Consider the following 16,416-nt stretch of genomic DNA (forward strand, 5'->3'; position numbering starts at 1 on the left):
CAGGTACACAATACAAATGCAAAATGCCCAGTGGCCAAATATTGCTTTAAGTTATAAACCTGTAATAACACCATAAACCATTTATTACCAGGTTGGGAGGTTTCGGATGAAACCTGATCTAAAAAGATTCAAAGTCAATAGGAAGAAGTATGCAGTGTCTCATGTAAGTTCTTTCTTTGCGAGGGCGCATTCTAGCTTGAATTTGCCTGGCGCAAGGAAAGCCATCGAGATCGAGTCATGGACATAATATGAAAGATATTTGTATTGATTTCTCTAAAGTCAAGAATTCACTGCAAATGTCCAATATGACCAGTGGGAGGAATGGCTTCTGATCAGTCCTTTTCAAGGTCAGTCAAGAGCTGCATCATCTGCAGGCTGGTACGAACTAAGTACATTTGGTTTGACCAGAGATACTGGAAATAGGACAGCTGACATGACTGAAAGCTTGCAAAGCTGCCGCAGGCTCTAATACTGCAGATGGCATCCCCACCTTGTCTTCCAGTTACATGTACTCCATAATGAAAGGACATGTATTGGAGTCATCCATTCCCAACATCACTTCTTTTCCTAATTTCTTAACTCGATTCTGATTTTCACTTTTGAAGTCGCTCCCGAGAACAGGACTTATGATTTTGGAGGCTTTGTTATTAGTGAGCTTAAAAGATTTTTACTAAGCATTTGGGTTGGTGTCCACATGTTTCCTTTGTTCTTTGTGTTTTCTAACTGAATCCCCGCTAACTGCCTTCTTTGAATTGATTGCACTGCAGCTGCTCCTTTCAGATCTTCCTCTATTTATTATATATCATTGTATTTCGTTTGTTTGCTTTAAGGGAGTGTCCTTTCACCATATTTTGATACCCAGACAGTTCTAAGAATTAACTACTTCTCTGTCAATTGCAGGTGGAAAGGTTTTTTCTGTCCCATGCCACAGTTTTCTCTTGTTTTTCTTAGCGTTTTCAGTGTTGCATCATATCAGCTGCTTCTAAGATTGTCACTAGGCTTTATACTGAGTTTTCTCTCAACGGAAAACACACTTTACTAAGGTCTTCCTGCAGGTATGGCAGTTTCTTACTGGATGACAGCTTCTCCAATTTTAATTCAGATTCTACTATTTCTGCCCGATCTAGCTCTGTGTATTCATCTCCTGTGTTTACCACACCATTCAAAAACTATGAAATGTCTGCTATGCACTTTCAGTGCAGGGAATGTTTTTGGTATATATTCTCATCGTGGCTGCTTTGAAACTGTTTACACTGACTGTTCCATGTATATGTGTCTCCTTCTCTGCTTCTGGTTAGAGATTTTCTGTTGGTTGTTACATGTACATGTAGCTCAATTTAAAAAATACTTTGAATAAAAGGTCCATATGGGTATTGGAACGTGAACAGAAATAACGTAGGGATAATGAGGTTTGACAATATCCCTGGGTACCTACTGTTGTGCAGCTGGATTAGGGATTCAGTTTCGGCTGACCACATCAACAACATGCCATCACCTGTCGTTAAATTGAATGCTGTTTGTCTTTGCAGATCCCGCAAGAGTCCGACTCTGACCGGGGCACCACGCCATCTTCCATCATGTCGTCCATCAGCAATGGCATGGACGGCATCGCCCAGCAGGCCAGTAACACGATATCAGAGTTATTTGGGGGTGAGTATCAAATAATGGCAGCCAGTCTTTGTGTATGCACTCAGGGGTCTCACCTGGATCAAGTATTTCAAATAAAGGCACTGGGTATGAGAAGTCTTGTCGACCTGACAACTGGCTTACGCCCTTGGTGAATGGATCACTTCTATTCCAGGCTCATCCACATCTACAAAACCAGCCCCTCCACCCCCTCAGCCACCAGTCGCACAGCCTGCCCCCAAGCCAGCTAAGCCCTTTGCTCCCCTCGGTAATAGAAAGGCGCTGGTGGAGAAGTCGGGCCTTGTCAAGCATGCCACAAGCAAGAAAGGTGTGCAGAGACAGTCATCAACGGACTCAAGGACAAGTACACATAGGTAAGATGTCATGGTTGGTCAGATGGTCAGGACTTCAGTATCAAAGTGATTGAAGACATCGGACAATGATATCAAGTGTACCTATATAAAGTTATATGTTAACTCCATTTAACTGTTTTTCAGTGAGAACCAGCAATTCTTGAAAGACATCGTGTCGAGCGTTCTCGATGGGTCCGGAGTCGGCTGGCTGAAGCTGAACAAACTCAAGAAACTCATGGAGGATGAAAACTATCGTAACTTTGTCGTCAGCCGCCTGAATACATCGCTCGATAGAAAGCTGACAGATGAAGACGTTCATGTGGAGGATGTGGTATGAATTGACCTTGATCTTTCACCATTCTGTTTCTTGTGTCCTTGAGACCTTGGGATTTTCCCATGACCTTGTACCGTGCATATCAATGAAAGTCATCTACTCCTACTTCAGATATGAGACAGCTTTGAGCTGACTAACTTTGGGTTCTAGAACCTCTTAAGAACTTTCCCGACCAACCTTCGATCATTATACATTCGTTTGTAATCCTGGCCATATCTCTTGCAGTGTGTCTCTAAACAAGTGTTCAAGGGCATGTTGACGGTGCTGAGAGCCCTCGTAGCTGGCCTCTACCACACGTACAGAAACCATGGCATTGGTGGTATGGCGAGCACATTCATGATCATGGAGATAGCACACACACATTACTGGGCAAGGGAACTCAGTAGTAATAAGAGTGATAGTAGTAGCTTGTCACAGGTAGGTTTATTTTGTTCTTATTTTGACCATGTGTGAGTCACTTTATGATAGCAAAGAGAAGGCAGATGAATGAATGTATATGTACTGACCAGTTCCCTCCTCATTCCAGGGTAGTTCACCGTTCGGCAGTCAGGAGAGCTTGGCATCCAAGGCTCGAGACCACAGTCTCCCAGAAGAAGCCATGATCACTCTCGGTAAGTTTACTTACCCTAAGACCCCTGAGATACCATTTTAAGTCCTTCTTAGCAGTTTATGTAGCTCCTGTGCCTATCTGTTCCCTTCAAGTGACAGTTTTACCTCATACATGTACATCTATACAAAGCTAAGGAGTTCAAATAAGGATAAAAGATATGACTTCTTGGACTGTGGTTAACGACAGCCACTTTGCTTTAGGTGCTATAAACTGCAGTGAGCTACATTGCACCTTCATCTGGAGTAAACGCTAAAGAAGTCATTTTTATGCCTCCTCTCTTCAGTCAGATGGCCAAAGGCCAATCATTGGGCAAAGATATCATCAATGATGAGATTGTGGCTTTTCCCATGCGATGTGTTTGTATTTCTTCACTACAATATCCTGAACCTCATTCAGCGTAGGTTGTGTGTCAGCGGTGCTTATTGGAAATACCGAGTGTGTTGCATGAAGTGATATTTGAAGAAAGGTCAGGTGTCACTTGGGGGAATATTTGGCACAAAGCATGCCCTAGGGTCTGGCAAGGTGTGAGAAATTTTACCTTTTTTTCTCAAACTTTTCACATTTCCCGCATGGTTCATGCCTCCTTATGTTGTTGACGTGCAAATGTTTCCCACAGAACCCTGAATTGCACTCAACATTTTGAACATGGTCATGTAGCTTTCTGTTAAGATGCACAGTTTTCAACTGTGAAAATGACCACCTAGATTCATTTTAAAGGAGATGACTTCGATTACAGACGAGTGTACCTCAGTAGTGGTTTGGCCCTTGGACTCATTGTCATAACTTACGTTAGAGTCAAAGTAATATTTTGTGTCTCTCTCCTGGTTCTAGGATGGCTAGGTATGCCACCAGTTACAGTTAACATGTTTATCTTTTTGGATTGTTTTACGACTAACATCTACTTTCATATCGACTTGTTAGATGCAGTGTTATTCAACGCTTTTATGCTAATTTTCATTTACAGGATTTTATCATATTTTGCTTGCTGCTGACAAAATCTTGAGAAGACAAATAATTTTCAGTGAGGCATGCGAAAAGCCGTAGTATCAGTGTATCTTTGGGGACACTGCCTTCCTTCCACACAAAAAACAGACTTGTCCTTCTAAAAGATTTCGTCATTTCAATTATGATTTGCCTGCGTTCTCTCCAGTCAGTTCTGATGCCATTCTTTTGTTTTGAACTGCAGGTCCTACAGGTATTACTTTAGAAAACTAACTAGTTAGCACTATAACTTGATTGTAGCTAATTCGCTCATCAAAAATAGCAAAAATTAGTGAGCTGGCTGGCTTATTGATTTTTTGGTGCGCGCTTCAGTCTGCTTCAGCTCTAGTGCAGTTGATACATGAATATGCACAGCAGAACTGAGTGTATTTTCTTTGTGGATGGAACAGACTTCTTTTATCTATAAACCAATGAGGCTCAAACTGCCCCAACTTGGTCTGAGAGGTGGTAGTAAACTAACTAACCAAGGGGTGGGCATGTTTGAGGATGAGGCTTTGATTGTCTAGCTGCACTGGTCTCTCATGTGGGATATAGGGCACCTGCCTCTCACACAGGAGGTTTCCTCTGGGGCATCGGGTGGCTGTACTAATCACAAAATGCTGTCTTGGGGGGGATCTGCGCTGAGCTCTCAACTGAAAACTTTCAGGAACAGTTTCTTCCAGTGGAGCCGATCTAGATCTAAAGAAGTGTGTTCTTTGCCTGGCAGCTTTTCAACAATAACCAATGTGTTGATTTCTATCTGTTGCTTTGCTACTTCAATACATGTCTTTGTGGTTGTCAGGTCGTTTTGTTCCCGGGTGGCGGTCCAATTCCCTCTTTTCCACCACCTCATTATTTGATCAGCCCCCCTCACCGAATGCCCAAGAACCAGAACCAGGCAAGTTAGAGAGTTCACGTAGTACACACAACAAGGCTCAAAGTAGGAGTGATCAAAGCTTGGTTGAAGGGTCAGGCTACGTAAAGAAATTTCACCACGAAATCACTCATATTTTGAGCCTTGCACACCCAGTCACCATGTGTCTTGCACCGTTTCTAACATTTGTGACTCGCTCTACCAAAACTAGGCGCTTGTCGCATCTGAACTCGACAGGTTGATACGGACTTGTTGTTCATTTCCCTATTGTTGACCTTTTGTGAAATCTATTACAAACTGATTTGGTCACATTTCACAAAAGGTCTACAATAGGGAAATGAACAACAAGTCCGTATCAACCTGTCAAGTTCAGATGCGACAAGCGCCTAGTTTTGGTAGAGCGGGTCACATTTGATGCATGCTCTTTGCTGCCACTGATTTCTTTGTTAACGTTAGCCTAAAATTTGCATTGGTTGCACTCTAGCTTAGTCTTCATGCATTCCTAAAAAGTTGACAGTTTTACTTTGAGTCAGTTTTACTTTGAGTCGTCAACTCTCAGCAGACTCTTCTCAAGCTGATACTCTCAGATCATACAAATAGCTTTGGGGTCATGTACAGTGAATGTTATTGGGCCAGTGTAGTTGTGCAAGATTGTGATGTTACATGTAGGTCCAACAAAGTGTAAATATGGAAACAGACGTCTTGGAGCTGGCATGAATGTTCCATGTATACATAAAGGACATGTGTCTATTACCCAAACACAAAAGATGTTAGAATAGTTGATTGTTGTGAACCCAATACTAGACAAACACTTGATCATTAGTCATGTTTCAGCAGAGTGCGTAATACCTCTGTGTTGACTTTGTTTGTGACCTAAATGTAATATATTCTTTGGCAACATCTCTCCTGAATGTCAAGGTCCATTTCATGAAAAAACAAATGAAAACTTTGGGGTTGTTAATTGGTGTTGTAGAACAGGTCAGTGGTGAGACAGAATTCTATATGAGCTCGGTGAGATGTTTTGTAGGGTTTTGGTGTGTACACAAATCAGTATTCAGTTCATGCTTATATCATGTCAACTTGTAAGCCTCCGAAATCATCCATGTCGTCTTAACCTCGAGTCTGACGTTGTTCTTCCATTGTAGGGTCTCCCGTGGTGTTCAATGGCGATGAATTTGAGAATATCGAGTTAAAGCCAAAGGGAAAAGTGAGTCTCGGTGATATCAGGGATGTGGACAATAACCGACAGGACTTGTCAGAAACGCAACGCAATCTCGACAACTTGAACATTAATAAAGCAGAGGTGTCGGAAGGTGGCGACATTTTACGGGACTTAGTGAAAAATAAAGACTTGATGAAAGGGCGACATGGTGGTTTGCCAAAGTTCAGTAGCATGGACTCGGAGATGTCTGAAGCGAGTACTTTGATGAGTACTGGGTCCGAGGTTGATGGAACAGAACGGAAGAAGACACGGATCAATCATCACACGATAAAGCAAAGTGACGCGTCAGATGCTGAAACTGAGACACCTGGGGTGAGTAGAAAATGAGGATTGGTTCAAATCATCAGCAATGGCCACTTGTAAATGCTAATTGTTATGCCTTTGAACTTGGGGGCGGAGATGTGTCGTGCCATTATCTATGGTGCTACCACCTGTTGGTAGCTAAGTAAACAAGGGTGATGAATGCAGTCTCATACCAGGCCTTTCTATTGTGGCACATGAGCTCCCTCTGCGATGGCTGGTGTCAGGGTCACATGATGTTCCTCTTGGGGCCTGCTCTCAATGGTACCACTCCTTTGAAAAGGTGATACCATCAGGCAGCAGATAACTGGTATCTCTTTGAGTATAAGATCCAGAAAGAAATGGCGATGTTCTGTGATTTTCAGGGTCATAGAGGTTCATTAGGAGAGAGTATGGTAGGTAGCTGTCCATGTGTAGTAATCTTGTTCTCAACTATGTCCATTCTTTACTTGCTCCAATATGGGTCAACCTTAGGCATGGCCTAGTTAGTCACTCCCAGTGTAGTTCATGGTCAGCGCTCTGCGTGGCCTGCCAAATGATGCAGTTTAGGGAAAATTGATTGTAGGTGGTGGAATTGAATGGAGTGAGATCACTGCCTTGATTTGAAATGCCAGATGCATAAGTCTGACTCAGTGAAGTTGAACTGTTAATTTGCCAGGAATATGTCTTCCAAGCCAGGTTACTCTTTGTATAGGCCCCAAGTCCTTGCAAGTAAAGGATTGACATGAGCGCCCTGCTACACATTATTTTGAGTTCCTCTTGTTTTCTATTGATTCCATGAGAAACTTCATTTAGGTCACTGTTCGAGTATGAACGGAAAACTGAGTTGAAATCAAAAAATATGAGAAAAATCTCACTTTTGAAAACAGATTGTCATTTTACTTTTGTCATCCTGGTCGAGACTTACTCCGACTTTGACTTGGAATATAGTATAGTTCCTTTCTGTTATTAGGTTTCCTTTTAGAGAGTTGGTCTTTCTTGTGCTCTCATAGTTTGTGTTGTGTTTGCTTCAATGCTTAAACAAGTACATTATTTATAGTCAAATGTGTCGGTTGATTGGTTGAGATCGCCAGGAATTCAATGATCTCATTTTCGGCTGTGAAGAGCACAAAATGTTTCTATCCATGTTTGAAGACAGCCTGTGTACATTGTATGTGTTGTCAGTGTAAAAATATCCAAATCAAATAATTGATTTCTGCCCGGCACCTGCATCATAGATGTACACGCACAGTGCATGATTGATTCGTTGAGCTACCATTCATTTGTGCTTCGTGTATGTAACCAGACTATCTAGTTGACATTGATCCAATAACCATTATTGTCTGAAGTATAGATGAGTCCTTTATATTGTAATTCACTCAAGTGTTCAAGATCCTAACATTGATATAAATCAAACCATCCTACTTTGAATTCTGACATTACGATCTCTGTCTCAAAAGGATTATTCTAAGAAACGTGTCACAGAGATCTTATGAGTGCTCTCGTGTTCAAACTATCTGTATTGTCCATTTCAGCTTTTTAACCTGAAAGGTCGCCGGAGGTCGAACAGTGTTTGGAGCAGTAAAAGCAGCTTCAGTACCGGTTTCCGCTATCATGAGGGCAAGCTAATTAACATAGGCTCACTGCCGAGTCCAGATAACGTTGGGCGGACGTACCTCTTCGAGGGATTGTTGGGCAAGGAGCGATGCCCGCTTTGGGACCATGTGCAATTTTGGGAGGATGCGTTCTTGGATGCTGTGGCCCAGGAGCGTGACATCATCGGACTGGACCAGGGGCCGGCGGAAATGATGGAAAGGTAGGCGTTTTCTCCTTCTCTTCAGAAGTAAAGGTAACGTGTTGGTAAATACAGTAGAACCTCTCTTAGCGGACACCTCTCTAATAAGGACAACCTCTCTATTAAGGACACTAGTTTTGGTCCGAAATTGGTTATTTCCATTCAATTTGACCCCTCTAATCAGGACACCTCTCGATTAAGGACAGCTCTTGTCAGTCCTGAGGGTGTCCTTAATAGAGAGGTTGGACTATATTTTCAATGATTAACTTTGATAAGAAGCAAACTGTCTCAGGGTCGAAGGGTTCTGGGGGCCTACTATTTACTCAGTAAGGGAAGAACAGGCTGTAAGGGAAGGAAAGATGCTATCAGTTTTGAAAGTTGTTGTATTTCCACCTTCCTGTGTAGGTACGTCTCCCTCGGAGATGGGGAGAAGAAACGTCTTGAACATGATGAAGACCGTCTGCTCTCCATCATCCTGTACAACATGGTCGGCTTCATGACCATGATGCAAGTGGAAAAGAACGAGGTGAAGAAGAAGATACGTCGTATGCTGGGCAAGTCGCACATCGGTTTGATCTACAGCCAGGATGTCAATGATCTCTTGGATCACGTTGCCAATCTGGTGAGTGCACACATAGATGGCAATGGTTTCAAAGTTTGCTGCTCTCTCCGATGTTTTATGACACTGGGAACTCCAAGAGCATGAAAGTGAGTTCAGTTCTGGTGGATCGTCCAATCAAAGTGCTGATGTTAGAGATGAGCCCAAGGAAAGGTTCTATGCCCTGGAAATCGGTGAGGTAAATCCCGAAATGCTGACTAACTTTGTAATGTCTCCTTTCAGTATGGTAACGACATCGACCTGAAGCCAATGGGTAGTCGCATGATGCAGAAACAGTCATTTACGGTGCACTGGGGCACTGATAATACAGGAGATATGCTATTTATGGAGGTGAGGTATACATGGCAATGAAATCTCTTATTGACTTGCTTTTGAAGAGAATAGACTTGCTTAAAATCGCACAATGTTTGGTCCGGTCACCCCTCTTATCCTTTAACTCGCTACAAAGATTAATATAACCTATCTGTTGCAGGTCTGTGATGATTGTATAATATTACGTAGTGTTACCGGCGCCATCTGTGATCGGTGGTGGTATGAGAAGCTTGTCAACATGACGTACTGTCCCAAGACGAAGGTGTTGTGTTTGTGGAGGAGGCATAGCGGGCAAACACAGCTCAATAAGTTCTATACAAAGAAGGTTAGTGGTAGATCGGCTGCAGGCCTTGTTTCTGGGAATCTCGCTCTCAAATACAGACAGAAGTTGTCAGTCCCAAGGGGGTCTTTGTTGGAGAGTTTCTACAGTACGTATATGAGTACATGTGAGATGTTAGGTATTGAGGAGCTCTCATTCTTATTCCTCCTACACCTGTGAGATGACAATGAGCTTTAAGATCTGATGTGTTTTCACTGACTGTTGATTTGATTGCTTCCAGTGCCGTGAGCTGTACTACTGTGTGAAGGAAGCTATGGAGAAAGCAGCAACAAGAAATAATGGAAAAATACCAGGTGGAGTATTGAAGGTTTTGGGTCAAGGTCATGAAGATTGAGATTATTGTATATTAGAAGATGATGATGTGTAGCAAATGTTAGAATGCAAGGCCTATTGATTGCTTAGATAATGCTGGGGTATATCAAAGAGTTTTGAAATCAGAAAAAAGGCATATGAATGTTATTTGCTGTTGGGCAATGTGCGGATGAAAACTCATTATAGTGCCCTTTTCTCTTGCATTTAAGCGTGGTAGACCAGAAATTCTGACAAGTGAGAATAAGTCTAATCTGATGGTTTGATTCCGTACATGTAAGAGGCCTTGTCAACTGAACTCTGCCATTCTGTTGCAGGTCCCGAGTTAGGTGGCGAGTTCCCCGTACAGGACCTCAAATCAGGCCAGGGGGGCCTGTTGCAGGTGTGCATGGAAGGCATTGGACTTCTCTTTGCGAATAGCAAGGTAAGCGTAGGTGTCAAGGCGTTGAACACCATCTCTGTAGTCAGCTCAGTAATGCTATACACTCACACAGGAAAAAGGAGATATGAGTAAATGAAATGAGCTTGAGATGTCAGTTCAAAACAGCCCAAGTTTGCCTCAAGATGGCATCTAATCCAGCAATTGATATCAATCAAACAAAATAGCAGTAGAATGCACAAACTCATTCCAGGAGATTATAAAATATTCCAATTTACGTGTCGTGGGGTCCCATGTGCATCGCGAGCTAGTATATGACAACCTTGTATGCTCCTTCCTGTGGTGGTGTGTACTTCTTGTTCAGTGTATAATTGACTTGAGTGCATGTAGTAACAGCGGCTTTGGCAAATTGGAAATCCAACTTCATAATGTAGAAACAATACAATCATAGTTGACACTTTGATATGAATTGATCAATTGTAAACATAAATTGGATAGAAAATTTGTGACCTCTTTACATCTTTGAGCCAAATATGATGTTTTGGTAGCCAATCTCCTGCTTATCATTTCTTGAAACGGAAGTGGTTTTGAAAAGTCTCCTCCAATCTTGAAGGAGCAAAATTTGCTCCCCTCATCGTGTCATCAAATTTTCTAGCCAACATTCTACTCAATCCCTGAGACACATACCTCTTGGTGAGGCACGGTCCTGAATAAGGATAGACTTGACCACGCGTTGGTCGGTTGTTTGAATACAGTGAGTTTGTAGATGACTGCATATTTCATAACATCCCATTAAGAGTTTTTGGCCCAGATTGTTGACTTATTATCTCGATAAACATTCATACATAGTTTGTTTCACTGCTTCAATGCAATGTTAGTAGCACTAGCTCATTGCACCTGCTGTATCTTGCACTGGAATAAAGATGCTACCAAAACTCTCACCTTCTTTTGAAAAGCTTGGATCTGTAACAAATGCCATGGATGTTGAACTTGACCGAGACTATCTTAGTAATCTTCTAAGGCTTCTATTGCACTGGAGTTGTAGCTCGATGAGACTGCCATATCTCAGGTGCTCAGTTGACCCGTCTCTGTTGTGGCTCTCACATGCACCCCTCGATCACTGTAGTCAATACCACATGTTTTCCCTCGGATGGCTGTCGAAAAGTCACGAATAAGCACTTGCTCTCTGCGGCCCGATATATGAAGACTTGGCTCTCTGCCCTGTGGTCATGAAAAGGCACAAGCTGCTGTTGATGTCGTTGATGGTGTTTGAGGGGTTGAGTAGCATTAGATGTCTAGAACGTATAGAGAAAGGCGCATGATATTGGTGATTGCAGTCTCAACATGAACATTTCCAATAATGACATTTGCCAGTGGTCAGGAAGCTTTTTTTGTTACACTGAACTTGTCTATCAGAAACTATTTGGGTGTCGTTTCTGACACCTTCACAGTTGGAAATATCATAAGTTGGAGATGCACAGTGTTGGGGTAGTCTTTTGGTAGGACTCGCAATGCATGTGGTTTAAGATTCTGGTGATTTTGTAAACTATATCTCAGCTCAACAATTGAGTAGGTTATCTGCACATGTCCCACTCATTATGACAGAACTAAAGATCAGTTGGAGAAATCAACATTGGACTGTGTAGTCAAATTCCTGTTGTCTAAAAGACTGATGTACAGCAGATCACCCTTAATCAAAGTTGAGATATGGTATAGTGATAGTCTTATTGTGATCCTGAACAGTCAATCTACCCCAAGCCACCACATACTCTGATAACCTTTGATGGATTAGGCCTGAGCCATGCTCATCCCCACAATGCAATCACTGCAGATGGGTCTAATAGAACATTTTCTGCAGAAACTGGATTTGAAATGGCCACAGAAGGCAAATGATGAGGTTGGGGTAGATCGGATGTCAGACTTAGACTTGTCCTAGTGACCATGAGCCAGTGCTTGCCCTGTCCTGTCTTAGACCAGACACCAGTGCTGTAGTTCTAGACACTGCTTATAGATGGCACTCAATGCCTAGGGTAGCCTTGACCAACAACATTGACCAATGACCTTGACCTCTATACTAAGTAGATGAAAGTGAAACAAGAATATTACAGAAAAGTCTTGTAGCCTTGACAGGGAGTTGAAACACAGATGATTGGATTACCATTCTATTTCTCTACCAATAGTGTTGTCGAGGTTCCACAATTTTGCCCGACCTTTGGAGAACAAAGTGACAACCTGATTAGGGTTTCAAACCCATGAATCTTAGACTGAGATTCAGACAGACCAGTACGCCACCACACTCCACCTGCTGGTTATTAAATGATCTTGACCTTTGTCCTGACCTTGTGACCTACAAGACACCCCCTGCCCCTGACCAGTTCCATAATCTTTCATTGTTAATGGTCAAATACTTTGGCATTGTTAATTCAATGAAGTACATCTATAAAAATGAAACTTGTATACACACCGCTTGTGATTTCTGTCATGTGAAGCACTCCACAATCATCACAGTTCAAAACCTGACCGTCTTAAATCTAGATTTGTCTGTTTCGACTGGGTAAAATTGAGATGTAACAAAGCTGTACCACTTTGGAAGTTGGGAAGGCACCTGGGGGAGTTAACAGTATCCTTAACTGCAGATAGTTTTCGTGGTTTTACTGTGTGGAGATGACAGAAGTCTTCGGCAGTCTGTTGAGGTTTAACTAAACGTTCTTTTCAGTCCCCACGCCAACCACACCACCATCCCACCCCACCTCCCCTCTTAACATTTCAGCTGACCTTGACCCCATGACGCTATGCATGTCGCTATCGTTACTATGCGCATTAATCACTTCTGTCATTTTATCTCTAATGCCTGCGCGATGCCCCCTGGTGGTGATTGTGATAACTGGTAACCCCACCTCCTCCACGTGGCGCATGTCCATCCCTGCATGTGGTCGTATGGGACTTAGCTTAGTCGGCTAGTGTAGGCACAGATAGTAAACTAACAGGTTATAAAAACAGATCCATCTCAAAGTTCTAATAAATATGAGAAAAAATATGTCGATTTGACAAATTTCCATTTAATGAACATTCTAAATCCTGATACCATTGTTTTATTTCATTTTTTCCTTAATTTGTTTTTTGCTCAATTTTGGCCTGAAATCCCTCTGTCTACATGTACATGCATGCCCTTTCAGAGTGTGGTATGGTTTTTTAAAGAATTACATGTAAGCAGAAGAAATTTCAAATAACATTACTGCTGATGATAAAACCATATCATTAGTGTTCATTTTGAAGCTGCATGTATTGGAAATTCTAATCAGTGACACCACATGATTTGTATCTTATTGACCTGAAAGATAAATATCAATAAGATATCAGTCTAGATCGTATAGTGGAGGGGATTCAGCCAAGTTGAGCCAAAACCTGTCTTCTCTCATTCATCTCTAATCATATTCAACCCATAGATGTACGTCTGCTACTTTCGTGGCAAACAAGCATGTCTCTTCAGTTCTGTTTTATTTAGTTAACAATTAATGCTAAAAGTTGTCATAAATTACGTTAATATCTCTTTCCATCGTCAATCTATCAAGTGACTCACACCCTGGACACAAGTCCAATCATCGCTCATCAAACTGTGCTTTTAACTCGGGAACTTTTGAGATGGGCCGTTGACCTTTTGACCTTTTGACCTAACCTTGACCTTCTCCATTTTCTCTTTGCCTGCCACGTTGGTCACTGTGGTTTCAGGAGTTTGAGGTATGGATGTTTTCAATGTGCCTACTCCTCGTGGTATAGGCCGTCTCTCAAGAGTTCTATCTTGGTGTTATAGACCAATCTGTGATTAGTGTACTTCATACATTACATAGTTTGGTTTCCATATTTGCTTTTGTTGTTTTTCATTTATTTTCTGCACATTGTCTTTCTGTCCTTAAAAACGACCACAACCACTTGTGTGTGACCCGTATACCCCTTTTTGGTGTCGGTCAATACCGTAGCATCTTCACAACATAATTTATTAGATTTGTTTGGGATGCGTTAGATCGTTTGTCGAAAATTTGAGTGCTGAAAGTCGTCTCATCACTGTTAGCAAGACTTGCACTATTTGTGCTAAGATAGACTCGCATATCACACTAGCAGACTACAACCATTGTCTACCTTTCCTTGTCTGTGTGTCTTCCACCATCACTGTCTGTTCGTCTTCACTCAACGCACCGTCTAGAAATCGTCCATGTCCGTGCTGAAAGTGTCCATGCATGTTCTGTTTGGTGTTCTTCAAACGCTTCTTTGTGTCCTTTTCAAACACGTTTCTACAATTGCCATGATTGTGTGCCGTTCTCAAATTTGCAACAGCCTTCATACCATTCTCCTATGTCGTCCTTGTGCGGAGATCCCCCTCAATATATGTGAGTTCTCAGTTAGTTCTCAAGTGCCTTTCACACAAGCTAACTGGGTTCCTCCCATTGATGGAGGCTGTTTAATGCGATACCTGACCTTATGGAAACAATCTTGTGAAGATTGTGAATATTCTGAAACATTCTGAAACACTGCTTCAGATAGAAGATCTTTCTTTCCTACGTGACCTTCTCCGTACATTCTCTACAGAGAATTTTCTTCAATCTTGTCTCTAAACTTCCACCCTCTATTAAGTCTTTCCAACTTACTATCTTTCCAGTTAATATTTCGTAAATCATACATGTAGAAGCGGTCTACATCATAAAAAGACAACTTCTCTCTCTCTATCAGCCATGTATCTTCATTTCCTAAAACTGTATTGCCACGAACTGGAAATCATTGTGAGAAATTTGTAAGATATTTATAGCAAGTCTACTTCTGGATCATTTGGTTTCGTGGAAGTTGTGGCATTTTGGGGTTGCTGGTATATTTCAGAAAACCTTTATTTAGCTGGAATCTTTGATTCTGAAAAATCAAATTCGATCAAAGATAGTGGGTTTATATTTTGAAGTTTTATAGCTGCTGCATGCTTGCTATATGTATATGAGGCCTGTTCTTGGTCATTCAACTAACGGTGGTTGTTTCTTTGTTGACTTGAGAAAAATCTGAAGACTTTGATCTTTGTACTTCTTATAGGAAATGAAGATCATGCCCAAGTTGGACGGCAAACAAACATGCATGACACTTTCTGATATGTGCTTCTGGTGTCGGCTCATTGGCTTGTCAGGCTTTCTACCCTCTGAGCCATGTTCATATTCAGAGCCCAAATCATGGCAAAAATGTACCATTTGTATCGCATGATCATCAACATCCAGATTATGATCTGGAAATATATGAAAAGTATGGTGAAGTTTTCAAGAAAACAAACTTAGAAAAGCAGATACCCAGAAATGAAAAATGAGATGCAGGTGCACTTTTCCTCTTGGAAGCATGGCATAAGGTCGCTCTGGGCAGTATGTTGAGGTGCTGGAACACTTCCTACTCCATCATATCTCAGGTTTTGGGTCTTTTATCTTAATATTCAAAAGTTACTCTACCTTGAACCTTCTCTTTCATAATACCCGGTACTAATGTACTTCCTTTTAAACTTTAAAGTTAATTTTAATGACTGTCTCTCTATTTCTCACTGGTACATAATACATACATGATTTATGTGTAAACTTGGGTTTGATTTTAGTGTTTTTCATTAACAGCCAGTAACTTAAAAATAATAAGCACAAGGAAGTCCATGAGTTTATATAAAGTCGACACCATTAGTTTTGATTGCGTTTTCAAAATTGCTAATCTTATACAAAACAAAATCAGCATTGTTCTCCTCTGAGGGCCGTGTACCTGCCAGACACATCCACACTTCCATTGTTGTGCCCTTGATTGCTGTGTGACACTCTATAGCATGTATAGCACCTTGTTCCCTGTGACACCCTAGGCGGCTTCTACTGCACCAATCAAACGATCAAACGACACATGTCCATCATATCAACTAAATTACCCTATCACCTGAGATAAAGTCACCCGAGAATTGGTTTCAAACTTACTTAAATTACCTGGAAATTGGCAAATTTTTTCATTTCTAACTCATTCTGGTAGCAATGATATTATTTTTGGACAAAGGTCAGTTGTCATCTGTTATGTTCGCTCCTTCTCAAAACCTGGACCCAGGTTGAGAACCAATAACAAACCTCATGCATGGTGCCGTCTATTTGGATACTGGAGGTCATCTCGCAGAGTCCCACAAATCAGATCCCAACTGGTTGCTAAAACAAAAGCCAGTTCTGAGAGAGCCCAATTTGCCCTCAGGAACCAATTCATGCGGGGGTCAGTCCTCAGGTGATAGTGCCAACTCTTCGACTCACACCACAAGTGGTTCTCACACCATGTATGTATCAGTACTTAAGTCCTGTGTGTGCTTGGTTTTATTTGCTGAAAATCCCCCATGATTTTATTTTCAG

The 16,416-nt window shown here is 41.7% G+C and overlaps 1 protein-coding gene across 10 annotated transcripts in view; it reads left to right on the top strand.

Annotated features, from left to right (window-relative positions):
- Positions 1–16,416, top strand: part of LOC135491950 (MAP kinase-activating death domain protein-like) — a 41,638-nt gene that overhangs the window by 14,927 nt on the left and 10,295 nt on the right. For 5 of the 10 annotated variants that reach the window (XM_064777922.1, XM_064777925.1, XM_064777929.1 and 2 more), the window contains 14 exons: positions 1,530–1,650; positions 1,802–2,000; positions 2,124–2,310; positions 2,539–2,730; positions 2,840–2,924; positions 4,707–4,802; positions 5,924–6,312; positions 6,666–6,695; positions 7,815–8,095; positions 8,480–8,696; positions 8,916–9,023; positions 9,166–9,330; positions 9,566–9,638; positions 9,972–10,078. In XM_064777922.1, coding sequence (XP_064633992.1) covers positions 1,530–1,650; positions 1,802–2,000; positions 2,124–2,310; positions 2,539–2,730; positions 2,840–2,924; positions 4,707–4,802; positions 5,924–6,312; positions 6,666–6,695; positions 7,815–8,095; positions 8,480–8,696; positions 8,916–9,023; positions 9,166–9,330; positions 9,566–9,638; positions 9,972–10,078 — 2,250 coding nt within the window. Of the gene's footprint in view, positions 1–1,529; positions 1,651–1,801; positions 2,001–2,123; positions 2,311–2,538; positions 2,731–2,839; positions 2,925–4,706; positions 4,803–5,923; positions 6,313–6,665; positions 6,696–7,814; positions 8,096–8,479; positions 8,697–8,915; positions 9,024–9,165; positions 9,331–9,565; positions 9,639–9,971; positions 10,079–13,762; positions 16,410–16,416 lie in introns of those variants that run through there. The other 5 variants (XM_064777928.1, XM_064777923.1, XM_064777924.1 and 2 more) reach the window with 5 other exon arrangements.

The sequence above is a fragment of the Lineus longissimus genome, chromosome 8 (assembly GCF_910592395.1).
Source record: "Lineus longissimus chromosome 8, tnLinLong1.2, whole genome shotgun sequence".
Taxonomy (NCBI): Eukaryota; Metazoa; Nemertea; class Pilidiophora; order Heteronemertea; family Lineidae; genus Lineus; species Lineus longissimus.